This window comes from Marmota monax, unplaced genomic scaffold (genome assembly GCF_021218885.2).
Source record: "Marmota monax isolate L192 unplaced genomic scaffold, Marmota_monax_Labrador192_F-V1.1 WCK01_AAM20220418_F8-fsc00031, whole genome shotgun sequence".
Classification (NCBI taxonomy): Eukaryota; Metazoa; Chordata; class Mammalia; order Rodentia; family Sciuridae; genus Marmota; species Marmota monax.
The window spans coordinates 7,153,316-7,176,996 of record NW_026695197.1 but is presented as its reverse complement, the minus strand read 5'-3'; the positions used below and the strand labels follow the sequence as shown (position 1 = coordinate 7,176,996).

At 34.4% G+C, this 23,681-nt stretch overlaps 1 protein-coding gene across 2 annotated transcripts in view; it reads left to right on the top strand.

Moving 5' to 3' along the window:
• Rprd1a (regulation of nuclear pre-mRNA domain containing 1A) overlaps positions 1-23,681 on the top strand; it is a 60,030-nt gene that overhangs the window by 18,097 nt on the left and 18,252 nt on the right. Inside the window, exons 2-7 of one of the 2 annotated variants that reach the window (XM_046428270.2) lie at positions 5,975-6,104; positions 9,595-9,701; positions 9,963-10,060; positions 13,865-13,991; positions 14,098-14,273; positions 15,530-15,612. In XM_046428270.2, coding sequence (XP_046284226.1) covers positions 5,975-6,104; positions 9,595-9,701; positions 9,963-10,060; positions 13,865-13,991; positions 14,098-14,273; positions 15,530-15,556 — 665 coding nt within the window. In that variant the 3' untranslated portion in view covers positions 15,557-15,612. Of the gene's footprint in view, positions 1-5,974; positions 6,105-9,594; positions 9,702-9,962; positions 10,061-13,864; positions 13,992-14,097; positions 14,274-15,529; positions 15,613-23,681 lie in introns of those variants that run through there. The other variant, XM_046428269.2, reaches the window with a different exon arrangement.

Sequence of the window (23,681 nt, the reverse complement as noted above, 5' to 3'; positions counted from 1 at the left end):
TCCTCCTGCAAACTTCTAAAACTTCAGCACTTTGCTTTTTGTTTACGAAATGAAATTTAGCCTTATTAATTTGGTATTTCATTTAAAATCCTCAGTTTTTTTCCTAGCTTCATACTCCATTACCCGCATACATAATGAACAAGTGCACTGATACGATCATGTGCTAGAGTTTCTGCCTTGAATAATTCTTTTGTGAACATACTGTTGCATTTTTACACTTAAGAGCTTAAAAAGGCTTTTATGAACCTGTCTTTCTTTTATACTTAGTACCTGATGCAGTGTTGGTGAATATGGTATATATTAAATAATTATCTGATGAGTGAATATGTGGCATGAAACCTTGATCATTCATAAATATCCTTTGGTTAAATGTATTTATGGTTCCACCCAACTCAGAGAATAAGATTAAATTATGCTTAACATTTGAGCATTTAATATGTATTGTTTTAATCAGCTTTTTTGTTTCTGTGATCAAAATATCCAAGAAAAGCTTAGAGGAGGAAAAGTTTACTTGGAGCTCACAGTTTCAGAGTCCTTAGACCTTCACCTCCATTGCTTTGGACCCAGGTTGAGGCAGCATGGTGTTGAAGATGGGCCCAAAAGAGGAAAGGTGCTTAGCTCATGGTGGGTTTGGGAAGCAGAGTGGGGTGGAGGGGCTACAGGAAGAACAATTTTTTCAAGACCTGTGCGCAGTGACCCACCTCCTCCGACCATGTTCTACCTGCCTATAGTTACCACCCAGTCAGTCCATTCACACTAGAATGGACTGATTAGGTAGTTCTCACAGTCTAATCATTTTCACCTCTGTACATTCTTGCATTGTCTCACACATGAACTTCTGGGGAATACCTCATATCTAAGCCATACTGTGTACCTACTGTGACTTCATTCTTGTCTATAGCAATTCTGTGTGCCAGGAAAATAAATGAGGCTGTTCATACACTAGGCAAGTGCCTTATTTTGCCACCAAGTTATTACCCCCAAGTCCTAACAGTTGTTAGTAAAACCTCATAATGGATTTTTGTTTTAAGATAATGACTTTTCTCCTGATTTTCTTCTGTAAGACTTGTAGTAATGCTGATTCCTCCAATGGTTATATGTGTGTGTGTGTGTATGTGTGTGTGTGTGTGTGTATATGCTTCCATTTCTTGCTGTTTTCTGTGTAGACACAGAAAAGGTGGTTCTCTTTAAAAGGTTATTCTTTTGTTTATAGATAACAGTAAGATTTTTAGCTATTTTTTGTATTTATGAGCATTGTCACCTACTGTAGTTTTAAATTTAATCTTCATAAAAGCATGGGTGCTAATTTAGACTATGATCTCGTAGATCGTAGAAAATGAGTAGGCATGTGGTCTTTACTATTTAAGAAAATAAGTAATGTTCCTCCCACTTTCTCAGTGTTACCAAATAAAATCAGATTATGAACTGATTATGAGTTAGTGAACCTAGATAACATTTCTTTAATTTTTTTTTACTGCCCAAGTTTGTTTCATATTACCTAATAGTGCATACCGATTTCTTCTGAAAGCTTAATAGTTTGATCTTTTATTTGAAATATTTGTGAGACATTATATAACCACTTGTATGATGAACTGAACTTAAGATACTAGGCCCTTGTGGGGAATATGCTCAGCTTTTTTTTTTAAATATTTTGTTATCAATGTATCTTTATTTTATATATTTGTACATGGTGCTGAGGATCGAACCCAGTGCCTCACACATGCTAGGCAAGCACCCCACCTCTGAGCCCCAGCCCTATGGTCAACTTTTTAGGTAATGTTATGTTACCATATATTAGTGGAACAGATTTTGTGTATTTGTGTGTCTGTTGTTATAAAAGGCCCTGGGGTGGGCTGGGGATGTGGCTCAGTTGGTAGCGTGCTCGCCTGGCATGCGTGTGGCCTGGGTTCGATCCTCAGCACCACATACAAAAACAAAGATGTAGTGTCCGCCGAAAACTAATAAAATAAAATTCTCTCTCTCTCTCTTTAAAAAAAAAATAAAAATAAAATAAAATGCCCTGGGGTGAGAGGAGGGAGTGTTAAGATTTAGTTCAGGGAGGTATGCTATAAGAAAATAGTGCTTTGTAATATAAATATTAAGTACTTCCCCCTGATTTGGGGAATTGAACTCAGGGCCATGCTGTATCACTGAGATACATCCTCAGACTTTAGTTGTTTTTTTGTTTGTTTTGGTTTTTTAATTTTGTGACAGGGTCTTGCTGTTTTGCCCAGGTTGACCTTGAATTTTTTGATCCTCCTGCCTAAACCTCAGAGTAGCTGAGATTACAAATGTGGGCCACTCTTCATAGTTTGGCTTGTACTTTATTCATATAAATATAGCAGTGGGACATAATATTTATTTATTTTATTTTTAAAAATATTTATTTTGTTTAGTTGTACACAATACCTTTGTTTTTATTTATTTATTTTTTTGTGTTGCTGAGGATCAACCCAGGCCTCGCACGTGCTAGACAAGCATTCTACTGTTGAGCCACAACCCCAGCCCAGGATATAATATTTATAATTGCTTTCATGTTGTGATTTATTTGTAGAGAGGTGAAATAAAAGAAGAAAGAAGGAACTACTGTTTTATTATTTTCTAATTTTCTTTTAGTTGTTGGTGGACCTTTGTTTGACTTATTTATGTGATGCTGAGAATTGAAGCCACATGATAGGCAAGTGCTCTACTACTGAACTATAGGTATCTCAGCCCCTAACTAGCATTTTAGTGATGAGATCTAGCATCTGCCACTTTGTTTAGAACTTGCAAACTACTGATTAACTAGGAAAGATTAATTTTGATCTATGATTAGCATAATCCTGGCATATAACAAACATTGAATAAATGTTATTTGAATCGAACAGAAGATTTACAAAATAGATATCTTTGGGAAAAATCTGTGAACAACAGAAACACAGGAAATGACTAGCTCACACCCCTTGTTTGACCTTATATTCTGTTACCAACAGAGAGATTTTTTAAGGAATCTTTTTGTTAACTTTGTGCCTTTTCTTTTATAACAAATTAACCAGAATTTGTTTGAGAAATCATTTTTTTTATCATTTACAGCATTGTTTATTGTGACTATTTCCATTAATTATTCGCCATTAAGTATTTAATATTTCCATTAATAATTTCCATTAAGTATTCTATTTTTCCCCCCTCCTTGAAAATTCAAGTAAGGTCATCATTTTTGAGTTTTCTCATTTTTAGCCTGAGTTCTACAAAGAAAAAAACAAAAAAAAATCTTGTTATTTGGACCTTGTACTGAATCCATACTTGTAGTATAGAATGTGTCCTTTGAGATTTGTTGGGAAATACATTTTGAAATCTTGTAAATTTTTATTTTAGTATGCATCATAGAGGCACTTCTGAATTATTTTTGAGAGGTTAATTATTCATGAATCTTTTAATATTCTAAATTTTATGGTAGAATAGCATAACATAAATTTATCATCTTAGCAATTTAAATGAACAGTTCATTAGTATGAAGTACATTAATATTGTTGTGCAGTGGGTTTCCAGAGCTCTTCATTTTGCAAAACTGAAGCTCTGTCCATTAAACAATAACTTCCCAATTTAAATAAAATATTTTCCTCTACCTTCCAACCCCAGAAACCACCCTCATGAATTTGACTCCTCTAGGTACCTCATGTAAGTAAATCAGACAGTGTTTATCTTTTCATGACTAGGTTATTTCACATCCTCAGGGTTTATCCATGTTGTAGCATGCGTCAGCATTTCCTTTTTAAGGCTGAATAATTTCTGTTGAATGTATATATAACAAATTTTGCTAATCTGTAGAACTTGAATTGCTTCCCTTTTTTGGCTATTGGGAGTGATGCTGCTAACATTCTAAAACATTTTGATTTAGTTGCTACTTAATAATCTCAGGAGATAATTTCTTTCATTTATGACAGAAGGAATAGTTTAGTTGATTAAGGAATCCTTTGCAGTTTGACTTTATAGATTCAAATCCTGGCTCTTACTTTACTGGCTCTTTTATTGTTGGCAAATAACCTTTTCCATGTTTGTTTGCACTGAAGCAAAATGGGGTTAATAATGGTTCCTTACATTGTTTAGATTAAAATAGATAATACATGTAAATTGCTTAGAGTATTGTGGCCTGTAGCAGAATTTGAATAAATGTTATACTACTAGGAAAAGGAGCCCATTGGTTTAGGTACCCATTCAAAAGTACTGCAGGTGGTCTCTCAATTAGATAATAAGAAAATTTAGAGTTTCTAAACAGATTTGATGCTGAGAAGGTGAAAACCTGATTTGAATGATACCAGCATTTTCTTAGTGGGATTGAGAGGGTTAGGGTAGGTAAAAACGAGACAGGGTTGAGTACTGGGACATTGACCTTTATAATCCTTTTCATGGGAAAGGGTCCGAATATCTTCTTAACCATTTAGACTTTGTGGTTTATATAAACAAGACTAGAGACCAGAAGAACCAGAAGTTGTTCTTTATTATTGCCATTTCTTCCTTTGTTCCATGCCAGTGAATTTTGAAAGCATGAAAAGAGGTGAGCAACAACTTTAGATAGGCAGATTAGCTTATATATACAGTGGCATGACCTGAGTTTGTAAAGTCTGATTTGTTCTCTCTCATAATATATTGTTTATTGTGGAAAATTTGGGCTTCTGGTTTGCCCTCATGAAAGATGTGAAACTCTAAAGTGACTTTTTAATACATTGAAGGCTTAAATTTATAAATTAAATACTTAAATCTAGTAAGTGCAGCCTGATCAGCTAGTCTCATGAATAAACACTGGATAATTGATCTCGATCATAGGTTCTCTGTACCATTGTACTGTGGTTGTCACAAGCTCTTTTCCTTCTCAATATAATTGCACTACCATGAATGGTTCAACTTTAATTCTAGTAAAACTGTAACATGAAAATAGTCCATAAATTTACATTAAGCATTGACTTTTCCTTATTATGCATATGACTTTTTTTTTTTTTTGGTGTGTGTGTATATATATATTGAGCCAAGGGCCTCACACAAAGCTAGACAAGTGCTCTACCTGTGAAACACACCCTAGCCCATGTGTGTATGAATCTTATTTGAAATGTCATTTTCAGAATTACTCTGCTACTTACTAACATTGTACCTAGTGAAAATGTACTATGACCCACAGTTGTTGAATTTTGTGTTTCCTTCAGGTGACTATGCCATGTAATATAGTGAGTAGGGGAATATTTTTGTCAAGACAAGTTCATTTATTTAAGGTCATGTAATCCAAAGAGGGAAACATCTAAACTTTGCATAGTGTCCCTAACATTCAATCTGTTAGCTTGGCAAATATTTATTGCATAAATAAAAACATGTAATTTATTGAAGCGGTACCTCTTTCAGCCTATTTTACATTTGTATTCTGTTGTTTCACAATGAGTTAACATTGATTTTGAATCAACATGGATATTAAAACACTTCTAAATTTAATGTAAGATTTAGGGTTCCATCTTAATAACACGAATAGTCACCATCTTATTTTAAATGGCTCTATTTCACAGTGTTGGTAATGGTTTTAATACAGTTAAATAAATATAAGATGGAATCATAGAGATGCATTTATATATAGGCATAAGGATTTCAGTGTATAAAGCTGTTTAGTTTGGGAATGATGATAAGACCAGGAATCAGATATGTTAAGTAGTTTGGATGCCTTAGTAAAACTACAAGGAGATGAAAAGATCTGTCATTGATCTATCTTTGCTTCTTAGGTTCTCTTTTTTTTCATCAAATGATTATCTTTAGAAGCTGTAGTCAACCTGGTGAGGTTAGTAGCAGTGACTTGATAAGTTTGGTAGTAAAATGAGAAGCTAGGGTTGAACATAATACTTGAAGGTTAGTAGACTTATGTAGTTCTCAAACTGCTTAATTATGGATTGATAAAGTTTGTCTAAGTTGAATGAGAATATTTTAAGTAGATCAATTTTTTTTTCTTTGAATTTTTCAGCAAAACCCAACAGGAAGCTTACTTTTCTCTACCTAGCCAATGATGTCATTCAGAACAGCAAAAGGAAGGGGCCGGAGTTTACAAAAGATTTTGCACCAGTTATAGTGGAGGCTTTTAAGCATGTTTCAAGGTATGACAATTTGGGGGGTAATAGGTGATCTGTTTTTAAATGTGGACAATATTTCCTTTTGCTAAGATTTGCTTTAATCCATATAATAAAAAAAAACATATTTCTTTGAAGCTTTCATTTGGAAAGACTTGTAACTGGCATTTGTAAATGTACTAAATGCTTACTGTGAAGGAAATTTCAACTGTTGCTAAGGTAGACATTTTGAGTACTTAAATGATAGCTTTTCTTTAATAGACCAAAAGTACTGCTGTATTGGAATGAACTTCATTGAGAATGATTGACGGTATTGAATTGAAAATTTGTGTGCTATAAACTGGTGATCTGGATACACTTAGTTCTCCTTTTCCTTATATCATTTTTAATGATTTTAAGATTTTTTTAGGTATTTGGATGTGTGTTTTAACATTTCCAAATATGGTGGAAATAAAGAATATTTATTTAGGAAAATCAAAAATGTTGAAAAATTTTGCTAAGGTAATTCTGAAGGAGGAAATCTATATTGTGGCTTATAGTCTTTTAAAGACTTATTTCTAAACATTATATGCAGGTATGATAGATTACCAGGCAAACATTGGGATAAATATTAATTTCATCTAAATGCAAATCAAAACCACCCTAAGATACCATCTCACTCCAGTTAGATTGGCAGCCATTATGAAGTCAAACAACAACAAGTGCTGGCGAGGATGTGGGGAAAAGGGTACACTTGTACATTGCTGGTGGGACTGCAAATTGGTGCAGCCAATTTGGAAAGCAGTATGGAGATTTCTTGGAAAGCTGGGAATGGAGCCACCATTTGACCCAGCTATTCCCCTTCTCGGTCTATTCCCTAAAGACCTAAAAAGAGCATGCTACAGGGACACTGCTACATCGATGTTCATAGCAGCACAATTCACAATAGCTAGACTGTGGAACCAACCTAGATGCCCTTCAATGGATGAATGGATAAAAAAAATGTGGCATTTATACACAATGGAGTATTACTCTGCATTAAAAAATGACAAAATCATAGAATTTACAGGGAAATGGATGGCATTAGAGCAGATTATGCTAAGTGAAGCTAGCCAATCCCTAAAAAACAAATGCCAAATGTCTTCTTTGATATAAGGAGAGTAACTAAGAACAGAGTAGGGTCGAAGAGCATGAGAAGAAGATTAACATTAAACAGGGATGAGAGGTGGGAGGGAAAGGGAGAGAGAAGGGAAAATGCATGGAAATGGAAGTAGACCCTCAGAGTTATACAAAAGTACATACAAGAGGAAGTGAGGGGAAGGGGAAAAATAATATAAGGGGGACAAACGAATGTCAGTAGAGGGAGCAGAGAGAGAAGAGGGGAGGGGAGGGGAGGGGAGGGGAGGGGAGGGGGGATAGTAGAGGATAGGAAAGGCAGCAGAATACAACAGACACTAGTATGGCAATATGTAAATCAATGGATGTGTAACTGATGTGATTCTGCAATCTGTATATGGGGTAAAAATGGGAGCTCATAACCCACTTGAATCAAATTGTGAAATATGATATATCAAGAACTATGTAATGTTTTGAACAGCCAACAATAAAAAATTAAAAAAAAATATTAATTTCATCTAAATTATATAATTCATTGGTGAGTGGTGGTGGTCTGTGTTGATTTATATAAGGGTGAAAATCTGCTCACCTCAGGCCATGCAGTTTTAGTCATAGTAGACACATTTTTAAAACATGACAGTGTCAAATGCTGCTGTATGTTGCTTTCTAAATAGATATTATTTCCCTTCCAATTTAGATGCTGCCTTCTACCTTCTTTTCAAATGTTGGTGTTTCTTAGAGCTAAGTCCTACACTGCCTTCTGGGGCCATGTTCTTCACTTGCCTTCTTGGTGATTTGTACATTGCGTGTATTTACTTATTATCTATACCCTAATGACTTAGAATCTTATTCTTCAGTCCAAATTTTTTTCTGTTCTTGACCTGTATGTCCAGTTGTCTGTTTACATTTCTACTTGGGTACATCTTAAGTATCTCACACTGTTTATTACTGAACTTATAATGTCCAATTCTTCTTTCTCCTTCGCTCTCCATATTCCATAGCACACATTTCCTTAGTTGCTTTCTTTTCCTTTTAGTTGCTATAATGTCTTTTTTGTATGTTTATAACAGCCTTTATTATTTTTTAATTCCTATGGGAACATGTAGCCAGCATTGTAGAGCTAGTGTTACATTTTCTTGCCTTTGACATCAAGCCTAAGCACTTAAGATTTTCCTTCATGGCACCTCCTACCTTCAGACTTATGTCTTATTTCTAACAGATAAACAGCTTGTAGTGTACACTTTAGCTAACTCAACTTTTTCTAAGTTCTGTCTACCTCCAAGGCTTTTGTATATATTACCTCTCCCTAGAGTTTAATAAAATCTTTATTAACTGCCTACTATGTGCTAGGCCCCAAAAGGTAGTAGCTATATGGATAAGTGAATATAAATGAATATTTGTTATAATGCCAGATGACAAATGCTTTAAAGAGACATAGGGCAGGAAAAAAGAAATAGAGAGTATGAGGGTATCCAGTCATAGTATAAGATAATTTGGAGAGATGGCTATTTGAACAGAGACTAAAAATAGGGTGAAACAAGCCATTTGTCTAGGAGGAAAGGATTCTAGGCAGAGAGAATACTTGGCAGAAATAGACAACTATGTGCTGGGCATGTTTGAGGATCAGCAAGGAGATTTGTATGGGAGAAATAAGTATTGGGGAATGTGGACTATGAGGTTGTCAGGAAGCAGAGCGTGTGGGCCTTGTGGCCCAGTGCAAGAATTTTGATTTTATTCTTGGCATGGTTGGTTGTACTTACAGGATTGAGAACAGTATTATCTGATTTAAATTTTGTAGAGTGAAGGAGTACAGGCTGGGAGATTAGTGAGAATGTTCCAGAAATTCAAGCAAGAGATAATAGGGGCTCAGTCTATGATAGTCGTGATGAAGGATTACTTCTAAATGGGTAGAAGTAATCTATTTCTCATTTCTCTCTACATTCAGTCTTCATATCTCAGACTAGGTATCATTTCCTCAAATACTATTCCTTGTCTCTCTTAAATTGGGCAAGATCTCTTTGCTGTCTTTAATGCCTTGTTCTCTTCCATAACACCTATAAATAATAGCTGCTCTAAAACTCCGTTTAATCTCCATGCCAAAGGTAGTTCCTTGCTCAAAAATTATTTGGTGAGTAAATTAAAGACACCTATTGAATATCTCCCGTAGCCTCCTATTCAGCTCTCTTTAGGTTCAGGCATCTTCTTTGTAAATTCATAGGAGCTAGTCCTAAAACTTGTTTAGTTTTTGTAATTTTTTCCTTAAGCAATATGCATCATTCTGAATTGCTGGCCACATAGGATTTTCAGTAAACATCTAGATAGTTTTTTTAAGAGTTGAATATTTGATTGTATTTAAAATCATCATTGTGTTTTCCATTGCAGTATGTATTATTGTTCATATTTTTAATTTTTTTTTCTTTAGTGAAACTGATGAAAGTTGTAAGAAGCACCTTGGAAGAGTGTTATCTATTTGGGAAGAAAGATCTGTATATGAAAATGATGTATTAGAACAACTTAAGCAAGCTCTGTGTGAGTATATAATCTTTTTTTTTTTTAAAAAAGAGTGAGAGAAAGAGTGAGAGAGAGAATTTTTTTTAATATTTATTTTTTAGTTTTCGGCAGACACAACATCTTTGTATATGGTGCTGAGGATCGAACCCGGGCCGCACGCATGCCAGGCGAGAGCGCTACCGCTTGAGCCACATCCCCAGCCCTATAATCTTAATCTCTTATCATTATCTCTTCATTAAAATATTCTTTTATTAAAATTTAAATATTTTTTCAATATAGATGGTGATAAGAAGCCTAGGAAGAGAACTTATGAACAAATAAAGGTGGATGAAAATGAAAATTGTTCCTCTCTAGGATCTCCAAGTGAACCACCACAGGTAAAAAATTTTCACCGATAAGAGTTATATTTTACTTTGCGTGATTACCAAGCCGTATTATTTCATTGTTTTGGGGTACCAGAAAGAAACTACACGAATATCTTTTCTTTCTTTCCTTTTTTAAAATATTTTTAGTTGTAGGTGGACACAATACCTTTATTTTGTTTATTTATGTGGTGCTGGGGATCGAACCCAGTGTCTCACGCATGCTAGGCAAGTGCTTTACCACTGAGCCACAACCCCAGCCCAAATATCTTTTATTTTCTGCTTAACAAATTGCTTATGTTTGTAGGATGTTGTATATTGTATATTTTTTATAGAAATCATATTTTGCATAGAAATATTTCTTTTTCTTCTGATAAATTCTTTTTTTTTTAATTTAAGAGGATTTCTAGTTGCTAAGTATGATTAGATACAGTGAGATAGCCACCATTTAAAGAGTTTATTTTATGATAAAACATTATGTGATAAGCATATTTTGTTGTAGGATTTAAATACTATTAAGAATTGCATTCTTAGATTAAAAAAAAGAGAATTGCATTCTTAGAGATGGACACTGCTCTTGTGTTTTTCTTTCAAATGTGTAAAACTCTTTTGAAAGATAAGAGTGTTAGAATGGGGGCTGGGGATGTGGCTCAAGCGGTAGCATGCTCGCCTGGCATGTGCAGGGCGCTGGGTTCGATTCTCAACACCACATAAAAATAAAATAAAGATGTTGTGTCCACCGAAAACTAAAAAGTAAATATTAAAAAAAAAAAAAAAAATGAGTGTTAGAGTGGTAAGTATGTATTCATTCACTAAACCTATATATCACAATGTAAGTCTATGGAGAAGTAAGATAATTCAAATCATTATCTTCGTACCCTAAGTCCTCCCAGGATGGTACAGCATAGCACTTCTTTACCATTAGATGAATTTTAGAAAGACATTTTGAACTTAAATGTGGGCATTGAGTCTTTAAATTTCCTTCTTCTGTTTGAAATATGTATGAAGGACAGATAAAATTTCGAAAGACAAAATGAAGACAGCCTTAAAACAAGGTAAATAGCTTTTTTAAAAAAAATATTTATTTTTTAATTGTAGTTGGACACAATATCTTTATTTATTTTTATGTGGTGTTGTCCATGCTAGGCAAGCGCTCTACCGCTGAGCCACAACCCCAGCCCAAGGTAAATAGTTTTAAGGGCTAGAAATAATACAGAAGTACAACTCATTGTGTGAGCCAGAGGCTGTTTTCTCCTGAGCTCATTTCATTCTCCTCTGGTAGACATGAGGTGTCAAGAATTGGTATCCTGTAGGGTAACAAGAACTGTCAATACTTTATGGAAGTTAGAGGATTGAACCTAAACTTACTGTATGAAAACTTGAAGCTGGGAAGGGCTTTTTCCCTCATGAAAGGAGCTTGAAAGAAAGATAAAAATGATTGCCTAGGAGCTGGGGTTGTGGCTCAGCGGTAGATCGCTCGAGCACCTAGCATATGTGAGGCCCTGGGTTCCCTACTCAGCACCACATAAAAATAAATAAAATAAAGGTATTGTGTCCAATTACAACTAAAAAACAAATTTTTTTTTTTTTTTTAGAAATGATTGCCTAGGACTATGGATTTATATCAGTCTTGGAATTAAGGAGGAAGAAAAATCAGACCAAGGCTCTCGGTCAGGATCAGAGCCAAGCTACCTCTTGGTTCAGTCAGGAATGAGGAATAATGAACTCCTCATGGTAATCATGAAACAGAACTGGAATAGAAAAGTAGTAAGAACATGACATTTGGACCAACCAAGCACTAAATGTGCATCTTTCCCTATTTGCTCATAATTTATGACAGAAAATCATTTTTTTAACATGCCTTTTAAAGAAATATATTTATTTTTTAATTATAGGTGGGTACAATATCTTTATTTTTATGTGGTGCTGAGGATTGAACCCAGTGCCTCACATATGCTAGGCGAGCATTCTACCTCTGAGCCACAACCCTGGCTCCACATTCATTCTTTTTTTTAGTTGTTGATAGATCATTTATTTATTTATACGTGGTGCTAAAAATCGAACCCAGTGCCTCACATCCCAGGCAGGTGTGCTATTGCTGAGCCAAAGCCCCAGCCTCCCCATTCATTCTTAATATTTTTATTTTCTGTGTGCTAAACCTCAGTGATAGCTTTTAAATTAGAATAGCTAATAAACATTAGTAACTTGCTGTCAGTGTCATTTTTTATTTTTATTTTTTCAAGAGAAAGAGTCTTTCTATGTTGCTCAAACTGATCCTGAACTCCTAGGCTCAAGCAATCCTCCTTCCTCAGCCTCTTTGAGTAGCTAAGACTAAATGTGATCCTGATAAAGACAGAATTAGGCGAGGCACAGTGGCACACGCCTGTAATCCCAATAGCTTGGGAGGCTGAGGTAGAAGGATTGCAAGTTCAAAGCCAGCCTCAGCAAAAGTGAGGTGCTAAGCAACTCAGTGAGACCCTGTCTCTAAATAAAATACAAAATAGAGCTGGGGATGTGGCTCAGTGGTTGAGTGCTCCTGAGTTCAATCCTCAGTACCAAAAAAAAAAAAAAAGTAAAGGCAGTATTTTAAAAGTATATGTAATGTCTTAGTGTCTCTGAATCTAGTCTTAAAAACTAAAAAAGAAAAAAAAAAAAAAACAGATGGGATGGGGATAGAGACTAGTAAAAATAAAACTTAATTATTTTTCTTTGGAGTAAGTTATATTATGAATAGTAACTCCAATAACAAAGAATCACCCTTTTCTTCTATTTTTAACTAGTATGAAAATATTTTAATTGTCCTTTTCTCCTGATTATAGTTGTATGAAAATAGTATTACTAAAGGTGATAAAATCATTTGTTTCCTGGCTAATCAGCATGGACATATTAGTCATTAGATGCATGGAATTTTTTTTAATACTTTAATAGTCTGATTAACAAACCATAGGATAGTTGAAGATATCATATTTGGGGCTGGGATTGTGGCTCAGAAGTAGAGCGCTCACGTAGCATGCGTGAGGCACTGAGTTTGATCCTCAGCACCACATAAAAATAAAATAAAGATATGTGTCCATCTATAACTAAAAAATAAATATTAAAAAAAAGATATCATATTTGAACATAATACCAAAACTATATTTCTTTTATGCTTTACTTACAGCATTTAGAAAAATCAATTTGAGAAACTCTTCTATATTGTATTAGATGATTGGTGTCCCCCTTTCCCCAATAGCCAATTTAATTTAAAATTCAGTAATTTTACAGTGATAATATAATGTGCAATGATAATATAATGCATATATTATACATAAAACTTGTATTCTTTAGGCTGAAATTATAGCCTACTTTCCCATTTACCACTGAGATAGATATCTGCCATATATATAAATCAGTCATTTACCTCATTTGTCTGATAATCAAATATTTGTATACCATCTGCCTTCACTACTAGAATGTGAGCTCCTCAAGGTCTAGGGCCTTGTCTCATTTACATTTTCAGTAGCTTCTTAGAATATAAAAGAAATGGGATTGTCTGTGGAAGCAGTTCGTATTGGAAACTTTGTGTTAGTAGGTAACTCATAAGGATTAGGGATATGAAAAAAAGATTCAAGTCTTTATTAATTTAAGCTTTGGGCTGGGGTTGTGGCTCAGCAGTACAGCCCTCACCTAGCATGTGCGAGATGCTGGGTTCAATCCTCAGCACCACATAAAAATAAATAAAAAAAATAAAGGTATTGTGTCCAACTACAACTAAAAAAAAAAACCAAAAACAAAATTAAGCTTTATTTATTTTGGTTCTGAAGTTATGCAACTTTTTAGACTCTAGATCTCGTTAGAGCCTTACAAGATCTAGAAAATGCAGCTTCAGGTGATGCAGCAGTTCATCAGAGGATAGCTTCTTTGCCTGTCGAAGTCCAAGAAGTATCCCTGCTAGATAAAATAACAGGTAAGAAAAAGATGTGATCCAGAACTTTTTTAGGAGGTGGGTTTGGGAACAACATATGTTATTGTTTCTGTTGTATAATAATTTTATTATCCTGTGCTTTTCTTAGATAAAGAATCTGGAGAAAGGCTTTCTAAAATGGTAGAGGATGCTTGTATGTTGCTGGCAGATTACAATGGCAGATTGGCGGCAGAAATAGATGATAGGAAGCAACTCACTCGAATGTTAGCAGATTTTCTTCGTTGTCAAAAAGAAGCCCTTGCAGAGAAAGAGCATAAATTGGAAGTGCGTAACTTTTTTCTTTTTAGTGCTTATTTGTTTCATTTACTTTGGGGTAGGAATTTTAACATATCTCAGTTCTTGCACACCATGCATTTTTGGGAAATAGACCTTTTTAGGCAGTGGCCCAAGTAACTTCCTCAACATCAATGGATTTCCTTCTACTTTAACCAAATCAACCTGTTTAAGTAAACTTTGAAATTTAGAATTAGCAGGATTGCACTTGAAAAATTATTTGTGAAATTCCATTGCGGTAGTAGAAGTTTATCAACTTAGATCCTTATTTTCAAGCACAAAAACAATAGAAAAATAACAGTAGGCATGAAGCCTTACCTGCAATAAATTGGATTAGATTTGTTCAGTCCCTATTCTGAGCACATATAGTCTTTCAGCTATACCATACAGTCTTCAAATTAATCCATCTCTTTGAGGCCAAGAATTCAAGACCAGACTGGGCAACATGAGCTGTTTCAAATTTTAAAAAGAAATTACCTCTTTTTTCCACCTCTGATTCTGATGCTTAACATATTCACACCCTTCTGGCCTGCAAACACTGTTAGTTAGAAAGTTATTGCTCTTTTAAGTAGTGATTGGTACTGTTGATGAGAAGTTTTGGGGTGCAGGAGGTGATAAAAAGAAATATTCTCATATTTCCTTTGAGGCATTGTCAGGGGTAGATGAGCTAGATTTAGTTTAATTTAAATCCTCCAGTTGACTAGTTGTTAAATTGTTTACTGATGTACCAGTTTCTTATGCTAATATGTAAGAGAATTTCTAATTTGTTTGAGTCCCCTTATTTGCATGTAATTTACTGTAAATTTATAGGTACTGCATGATACTGCCTCTGTTAGGTCGCTTTTACTTATTTTAATTTATTTCTTAGTTCAGCAATCTCTAATTGGGCCCAAAAGGTGCCATTTGTTACCCATGAGAAAGCTACTTGATTGCTTCCACCCAAAACTCTTAGCTTTTAGTTTAGCACAGTCTCTTCAAATTTGCTCCTCTTCTGTTCACATAAAACACAGTGGATTATTAGCACTATGATTTGCCCTTGAAAAAGTTGCTCACTTCTACATGGAAAGGAAAAGATGGAATTTTGAAAATGATGAATTTGATAATTGTCAGTCTTTGATTTGTGGTAGAAATTCAATTTTAAATATATTGTTACTTGTTGTCTGCAGAATTAAGGGTAAGTAATATACAGTTTTTGTCTTTAATCTTTTGGTAACATTTCTTTAACTTCTATTGAGCTTCTGTTGCAGATATTGGACATGGGCGTTATCTTCTAATGATGTCTTCACCATTAGCGTATTCTTCCTGCTAAAAATAAATATCAAACTCCAAAGCTTGTATTGTCTCATGTTTTTGAAAATTGAAGAGAAGACTAAAACTTTGTTATTATTCTCCTTTGTACTGCTTTCTCACTTATCATGTTGGCCATTTATCACTGGTTTCAAAAATGGAATTTATGCAGTTGCTTGGGAGGCTGAGGAAGGAGGATCATAAGTTCAAGCCAGCCTCAGCAATTTAGCAAGGCCCTAAAAACTTAACAAAGACCCTTCTCTAAATAAAATATGAAAAAGGGCTGGGATATGTAGTTCAGTGGTTAAGCATCCCTGGGCTCAATGCGTGGTACCAAATAAATAAATAATGAAATTTATGTCTTAAAGTGTAGAAAATATGGCAAATACCACCTCCCCCAACAACTCACTCTTTGCCCAATGCATTCCAGCCAGATTGCATAGTTAATAGTCATAGATGATGAGACTGATAATAACAACAATAACATTTACCATGTGTTAGGCATACTGTTCTAGCCATTTAACATAGTCAACTCATTTACTCCTATGTAGCAGGATAGAATATTATCCACAATTCATAAACATGGAACTGAGGTAGAAGGAGATAAAGTAGCTTACTCACCGTCACAGAAAGTAAATTGTTAGGACCCAGGGAATCTGTCTCAGGAGTCATTGTACTTAATCAAAAAGAAATTTTTTACTTCCTATTTTGCTGCAGTGTAAGACTACAGCAAAAGCTAAAGCCCTATTTTTCTAACTCTGATTCCATTCTCCTCAGAGGTAATAACTGTCATGAAAGAAAGTGTTGTAGGAATTTTTATTATTCGGCATGACTGGATTTTATTGTATTATAAAGAAACTAGCTCAATTATGTTCAACTTCGTTTTTACAAGTAGAGAAATGAACTTTCTTACATAAACTTGGAATTAATTCAGCAGAACTTTTTGTAAATCATAATTTAGAAATTAGGGATTCTGTTGTTAGGAGACCTGAAAATGATTTGAGATAATTTAGACATTCTTTGTACTAAGCAGTTGACATTGCTTTGAAGTTGAGATAGAGGTGAAGATTTATATTTTTCCTATCAGCTGTGACACCACAGAGTTGACAGGTCTCATGCATGTTTGAACATGAAGTGCAATTTACTGGGTGTCATTATTTTCTCTCTTTTTTTTTTTTTTTTTGAAAAAGGTACATAAATTTGAAAGTATCCATTTATGAATTGGTTATTTAATATTTCTTAAGGAAGTCACTATTAAAGCATTTGTAATGAATGAAAATATTTGGAAATTTAAACATTTTTTGAAAATCAGTAGTCATGATTTTTGAAACTTTTTACTTTGGTAAAAAATAAAAAGTAATGGGCTGGGGATGTGGCTCAAGCGCTAGCGCGCTCGCCTGGCATGCGTGCGGCCTGGGTTCGATCCTCAGCACCACATACAAACAAAGATGTTGTGTCTGCCGAAAACTAAAAATAAATAAATAAATAAATATTTTTTAAAAAAATAAATAAATAAAAAGTAAGCAGATAACTGTTAGAATGGACCCAGTAAATTTCATTTATATTTATAAGATCTTTTTCATGGACTGCTATATGGTAACTTAAAAAAAATATTTTTTTTTTGTAGTTATAAGTAGACAGCATACATTTATTTTATTTGTTCATTTTTATGTGGTGCTGAGGATCGAACCTAGTGTTTCACACGTTCTAGGCAAGTGCTCTGCCACTAAGCCAAAACCCCTGCCCCTCATGGATTGCTGTATAAATCATTTCACCATTCAGAAGTTGAAAGTGTTACATAAAATAATTTAACTTGTTATGGAAGAAAATATCTGCACAGTACTCATTGCACGAATATTGTTTAAGCTTGCCCCTTTTCCAATGATGTAAGATTGCCCCCAAGTTATTTGCATTTATTATTACACTGTTTTGTGTATTGTAGGTAGGACAGCAGAGAACATACTGGTAATACAGGTTTACATAACTGTATATATGCAGGACTCATTCTCAGTAGAGTACTGTACAGGTGGGTCAAAGGGAATGTGTGTATGCATGTACGCGTGTTTGCGTGCACTCACACACAGTGCTAGGGATCAAACTCAGGGTCTCATGCATGCCAAGCAGGTGCTCTACCACTGAGCAAAACCAGGTTCTGTCTCTTTAAATTTGCCATATAAGTGTATAAACTTACAGTATGGGTGCATTTTTTCCTACAAAATCTTACTCACTGAGTGATAACTTTCTTTCTATTTTTGTTAAATGCCACTGTCATACTTAATTCTTATGTATACCCACATTTAGTAATGTAGTTCCTTTTCTACTTGCACAGATTTTGATATTTATTTCTAATATTCATGTTTATAATTTTGACTAATTTCTCTTTACTCACTGTTTTGCCTTCATACTTAATATTTTAAGAGACCACATTTTTCGTTATTTATCACATGATATGTTATTCAAAGATAGTGTGGTAAGGATATGGAGAACTGATAATGGAGTAATTTTAGAAATAATATTATAAGTAAGATGGAGCTATGGATTTTTTAAAAGAAAGAAATGTTACTAATTTCTGAATAAATATTTTTGAAATCTTTCTAAAATTTTTCAGGATTTATACAGTTATTTCAGGAACTGTAATCTTTAGCCATTTTTATTGACTGGCAAGTAATCTATTTTAATTATAGGGGAAAAGGCTATATGAGCAAAAAGACAGCCCTGGATATTGGCTCTATTTTATATCCCTTTCATATAATATGTGCTTTTTTACTATGTCATTGTTTCCTTTTTAATGTATAGATACATGACAGTTTACTTAATTACTCTTTTTCTTTTTTGTGATTCCATTGCTTTGGTATTATAAACAGCATTTCAGGGAACATCTCTTTAATTAACTTGCTTGCCCACGTAGGATTATTTCTTATGATAAATCTCTAAAATTACTGATTCATGTTAAAGACTTGATATTTGTTACTAATCTGATTTTTAGTAAGATTGTAGTTGGTTTTATTATCTATAGTTCTTCTTTCCTAGGCCATTCATTTTCTCTAGAGAGAAGTGCCTCAGGTACATGACAGAGGGTATCTATTTTCTGAATAGTATTTTACCTCTTAACGTCTGTGAGTTGAGTCCCTGAATGCAGATATTTTGCTCAGTTTCTTGTCTCTCATCTTTTAGTTCTGTGGGATAAAGGTTTTAACAGATTTACGTAAAGAGTTTCAGTTGGTCCTTATTGTGAACCTTAAAACCCACCATTACATTTCTAGGGCGCTCGTAAGTTCAAAATCCTGAGCTAGTTCAGAGTTCCTCTGGATGAAGTGCATTACTTTTGTTTATTTTGTGTTGCATTTTTTTTTCAGTCTTAAAGTTTTTTTGACATTCATTTACTGTGGTACCCTTTCTTTCTTTGTGATTTCTGCCTGTATAAATTGTTTTACTATTTTGTTGGCATTTTGAGAGGGAGCAGATGAACAATTCCATCTGTCATATAATGGAAAACTTTTTATGTTTTAGTAAACACAAATATATACATTTCATACCTCCTGCCACACCACCCCTAAGTGGTTGTCATACATATACATATATTGCCTGTATTTTTAATAGTTGATCATCCTGATCCCTCTAAAATTTCCCTGTGTGACTGCAGCCAGATGGATCTTTTAAGAAGAAATGGGGCTAGGGATGTGGCTCAAGCGGTAGTGCCCTCGCCTGGCATGCGTGTGGCCCAGGTTCGATCCTCAGCACCACATACAAACAAAGAGGTTGTGTCTGCCGAAAACTAAAAAATAAATATTAAAAAAGAAAATTCCCTCCCTACCCCCCCTCTTAAAAAAAAAAATGAAGAAGAAGAAACTAGGTCCCAGCACACCTGTTTAAAACTCTCCAATGTTTCTCATCACATTTTTGGATCTTGTTTTGAATTCATGCATGGCCTATGAGATCACCAGTCATGAGCCTGTAATCTCATTTTCATCTCACTGGTTTATACTTTGTTCTTAAAGTTGGTGAAGCCTGTTGTCTTACCAGGATTTTTGGTTTACTAGTTTCTAACCGTGACTGAAATGCTCTTGCTTACTTAGTTTTTCTTAGCCAGTTAATTCCTTCTTTATTCAGTTACAATGTCCTGTTACTTGGTCCTCTTCAGAGGGTCTTCTGTTCCTTTCTTTTGCTTCCACTCTGCACGCCCCCCGCCCCATTGAATTGCATTGTTTTTTCTTTGTGGTACTTACCATTATTTGAAAATTTAAAGCTTTGTGTACTTGGTTATCATGTGTACCTGTTATTAGCATATGAGCTCTGAGATGAAGAACCTCTTTTTGTTATTTGTATTTATTCCCATATCCTCAATGCTTAGGGCAATGCCCTTTTCTTGGTAGGCATTTAGAGTTTATGTTGAATGAATAAGTAAAATTTGGCCTTCCAGTGATAGATAAATGAATGACACTAGAAATGTAATCTGTAAGGGATATATAAAATATATATTTTAAATTATAACTTATTTTGTAGTTTATTGGGAATTTAATGAGTAAAAGTGATTGGAAATACTTGAGGTTTTATGATAGAATCATACCCCCCCCCCTTTTTTTTTAATACTGGGGCTCAAACTCAGGATCTTGATCATGCTAAGCAAGGTATCACTGAGCTACATCCCAGCCCTGTCTAATTGATTTTTAAGTTGTCTTAGTATAGTACAGTTCGGTAGTCTCCCCCTTACCTATAGCTGATATTACCCAAGATATGTCTGATTTTGCTGATAGTACCAACCTCTGTAAATACTTTCTTTTCCCTCTAAACATACATAGCTAGGATAAAGTTTAACTTACAAATTAGGCACAGTAGTGGATTAACAACAATAATAAAACAATAATTATAACAATATATAGTAATAAGTGTTACGTGAATTGGTTTCTTTCCCTCTCAAAATATCTTAATTCCTGAGCTGGGGATATAGCTCAGTTGGTAGAGTGCTTGCTTTCATGCACAAAGCCTTGGTTGGGTTCAATCCCCAGCACCACAAAAAATTAATAAATAAAAATCTTAATTCCTCACTGTGTGATAGTACTATTGTTGGAACAGAGTGACCTAAGGTAACTAAACCACAGAAAGCACAAATTTAGCTGTGAATAAAGGAACTACTGTACTTTTAGGGGGGAAAAAAAAAGTGCTGTGTGTTCAAGGCAGTATCTAGAATGTCAGGTGAGCATTTTGAAAGGAGTAAATAGATATTTTGAAATGCTAAAATTATGTTACTATTTTATCCCCATTTTCCCCTTCAAAAAGAGAGTAACACATTAACATTATACAGACATGAGCAATAAGTGAACAGTACTCAACAATATTTAAGTGCTGAATTTGTACAAACAGTGCCACTCACTGGAAGAACTGGAGCTGTAAATGAAATATGAATCCTTAAGCCAGTGTTCTTTCTTTCACATTGTAGTATATAAGAGAGTGGAATTTAAGCTGTAATTGCCCTCTGTGCCTGCTCACTTTCATAGAATGGAAATGTTTAATAATACCTTTATATGCCAGGCAGTAAAGCCCTGAACCATAGAAGGCAATAGCAGTGAAGTGTTGTAGTTTTTTTAATTAGAAGAGTAATATGTGTTTATCAAAGTTTACCCTTTGGTAAGGATGCATATACTACCTCAATCTTTGACAACATTTAGAGGAATAGAATTGTAATATACATGACTATTTTGCAGGGTTTTTTTTTGTTTTTTGCATATTTACTGTGAATATTTTCACACAGTTATCATTCTGTTTTTTTTTTTTTTTTTTCCCGTAATGCTGAGGATTAACTCCAGGACTTTGTGAATGCTAGGCAAGCACTGTACCACTGAGCTACACCCCAGCCCTAATATTGGTCTCATTTTAATGCCCAAGTTATATTCTGTTTTACAGAAATAGTATTTCTACCTGTTATTTAACCTTTGTTTTTCTTCCTCTTTCTTGCTGTTGAAAACATTGCTTTAAATCACATTTTGACATTTATATTACTTCCAGTTTCTTGCTATTGAAAAACACTGCTCTGGGCTGGGCATCATGGCTCACACATGTAATCCAAGTGGCTTAGGAGGCTGAGGCAGGAGGATGGTGAGTTCAAAGCCAGCCTCAGCAAAAGCAAGGCACTAAGTAATTTAGTGAGTCCCTGTCTCTAAATGAAACACAAAATAGAGCTGGGGCTGTGGCTCGGTGTTTCAGTGTCCCTGAGTTCAACTCCAGCAACCTTTCCCACCCCTGCCCCTGCCCTCCCCCCAAAAAAAAGAAAAGGAAAAACACTACTATAAATAACTTTCTAGCTAAGTTTTTGCTTATGTCTGGTAGTTTGAAAATAAATTCCTAGGGGGAAGAAACAAATGAAATTTAAAGCAATAAAGAGGTAAATGGTTTTTATGCTTGAGTCAGCTCTGAGTTAAGAAAACAAAGTGACATCCTCCATAATGACAAGTGGATGTGGAAATAGAAACTCTTACATATTGTTTACATAAATTATTACATTTATGTGAGTTTTCTTTTATTTAAATATTATAGTTTTTTCTTTTTCCTATGTATTTAAAACTTTGACTAGCACATATCCAGGGTATTGGTTTTTCATTAATTTTGCTTGATATTTGATGTGCCCTTCCATTAGACCTAAGTTGCCTTTTATTTTTGCCGCTTAATTGTTTTAATAATTTTTCATTAAATTCCTGGTATGTGTATTGAATGGTTTGAAGTTTTTACCCACATTTCTAATTTTTTATTTTTCCCCACTATCGTTTACTTCCTCAATATTTTATTTGTCATTTTTAATGCTATTTTTGTTCTATTTATTTTTCCTTATAGCATGAAGTCTCTGCTTGTCTAATATTGTTAGTAGGGTTAGGAATAGAGATTATTTTGTCAGATTTTTGTAGGTCTCGGTTGAAGAAAGTGATTTATTTTCACATCTACTTAACCTAGTTCACAGTATCTACTCAGGACTAGTAGAAAAGGAATCAAGAGTCAGGAAATCTTAGTGCCAGTGTTTGGTAAGTTTATGGAAACTGACCACACCTGACTGGAACCATGCTTTTATTCTTGCCAGTACACCAGCCAAAACTGTCAAATGCCTCTTCAGTCATAGTCACTGGCTCTTTCCCATGGTTCTGGGAGCCACAGAGGGTCCAGATTGCCTTTTTTTTTTTTTTTTTTAAGAGGCTCACTAAATTGCTGACACTTATGATCTTCCTTCCTGAACCTTCTATTACAGGATTACAGGCATGTACCGCCACGCCTTTCAAAGATTTCCTTTTAAAAATGACTCAGAGAGCTGGGCAAAGTGGCTCATGCATGTAATTCCAGCAATTCGGGAAGGACAGAAGAACTTCAAGTTCAAAGACAGCCTCAGCAACTTTTGAGACCCCATCGTAAAAAGGTCTAGGAATCTAGCTCAGTAGTAAAGCACCATTGGGTTTAGTCCCAGTACCGCCCCTCCCCCCCAAAAAATTTTTAAGGTGGAGAACAGTCAGCAAGTATAATTAATGTTTGTAATGATTGTAAAATATTTGTGCCTTCAGGGCTTGGCAAAGTCCACTGAAGTGTTCAGACTTTTTTAATGTAAGTGTAAAATACTATTTAAGTAGCTACTATTTATTTTCTGTAAACATGATTGTATGCTTCTTTGTTGGGATGTTTCTTATGCTTTTGATTTCCTACCAGTGAGCTCAGTTTAAGAATTAAAGAATATTCAGAAATATATTTGATAGAAGCAGTATCCTCTGAATAAAGGTTTAAGGATAATTTCAGTAAGCCAAGTAAATCAATCATAGTCAAATATATAATGAATCTTTACATTTTTATTCTTTAAAGAATATTCAGATAAGTTTCAGAAAATAAATTTTATACTGTGATGGTTTATGGCATTTGTTTTTTCTGCATAGAAACAACTTTTTACTTTTAGGCGTGAGATTTTTGTGTCAGTGTAACATTGACATTTTTTGCTTGTGTAACTTTTGGAACTATCTCTAAACCTTTTTAAGCATCTGCCATTGTTAACTTAGAATTTCTAATTAGCATCTTATGTGATTAACTTTTAAAATATGTATCTTTTAAAAAAACATGTTGAGCCAGTATTTCAGCCTGTACATTTTA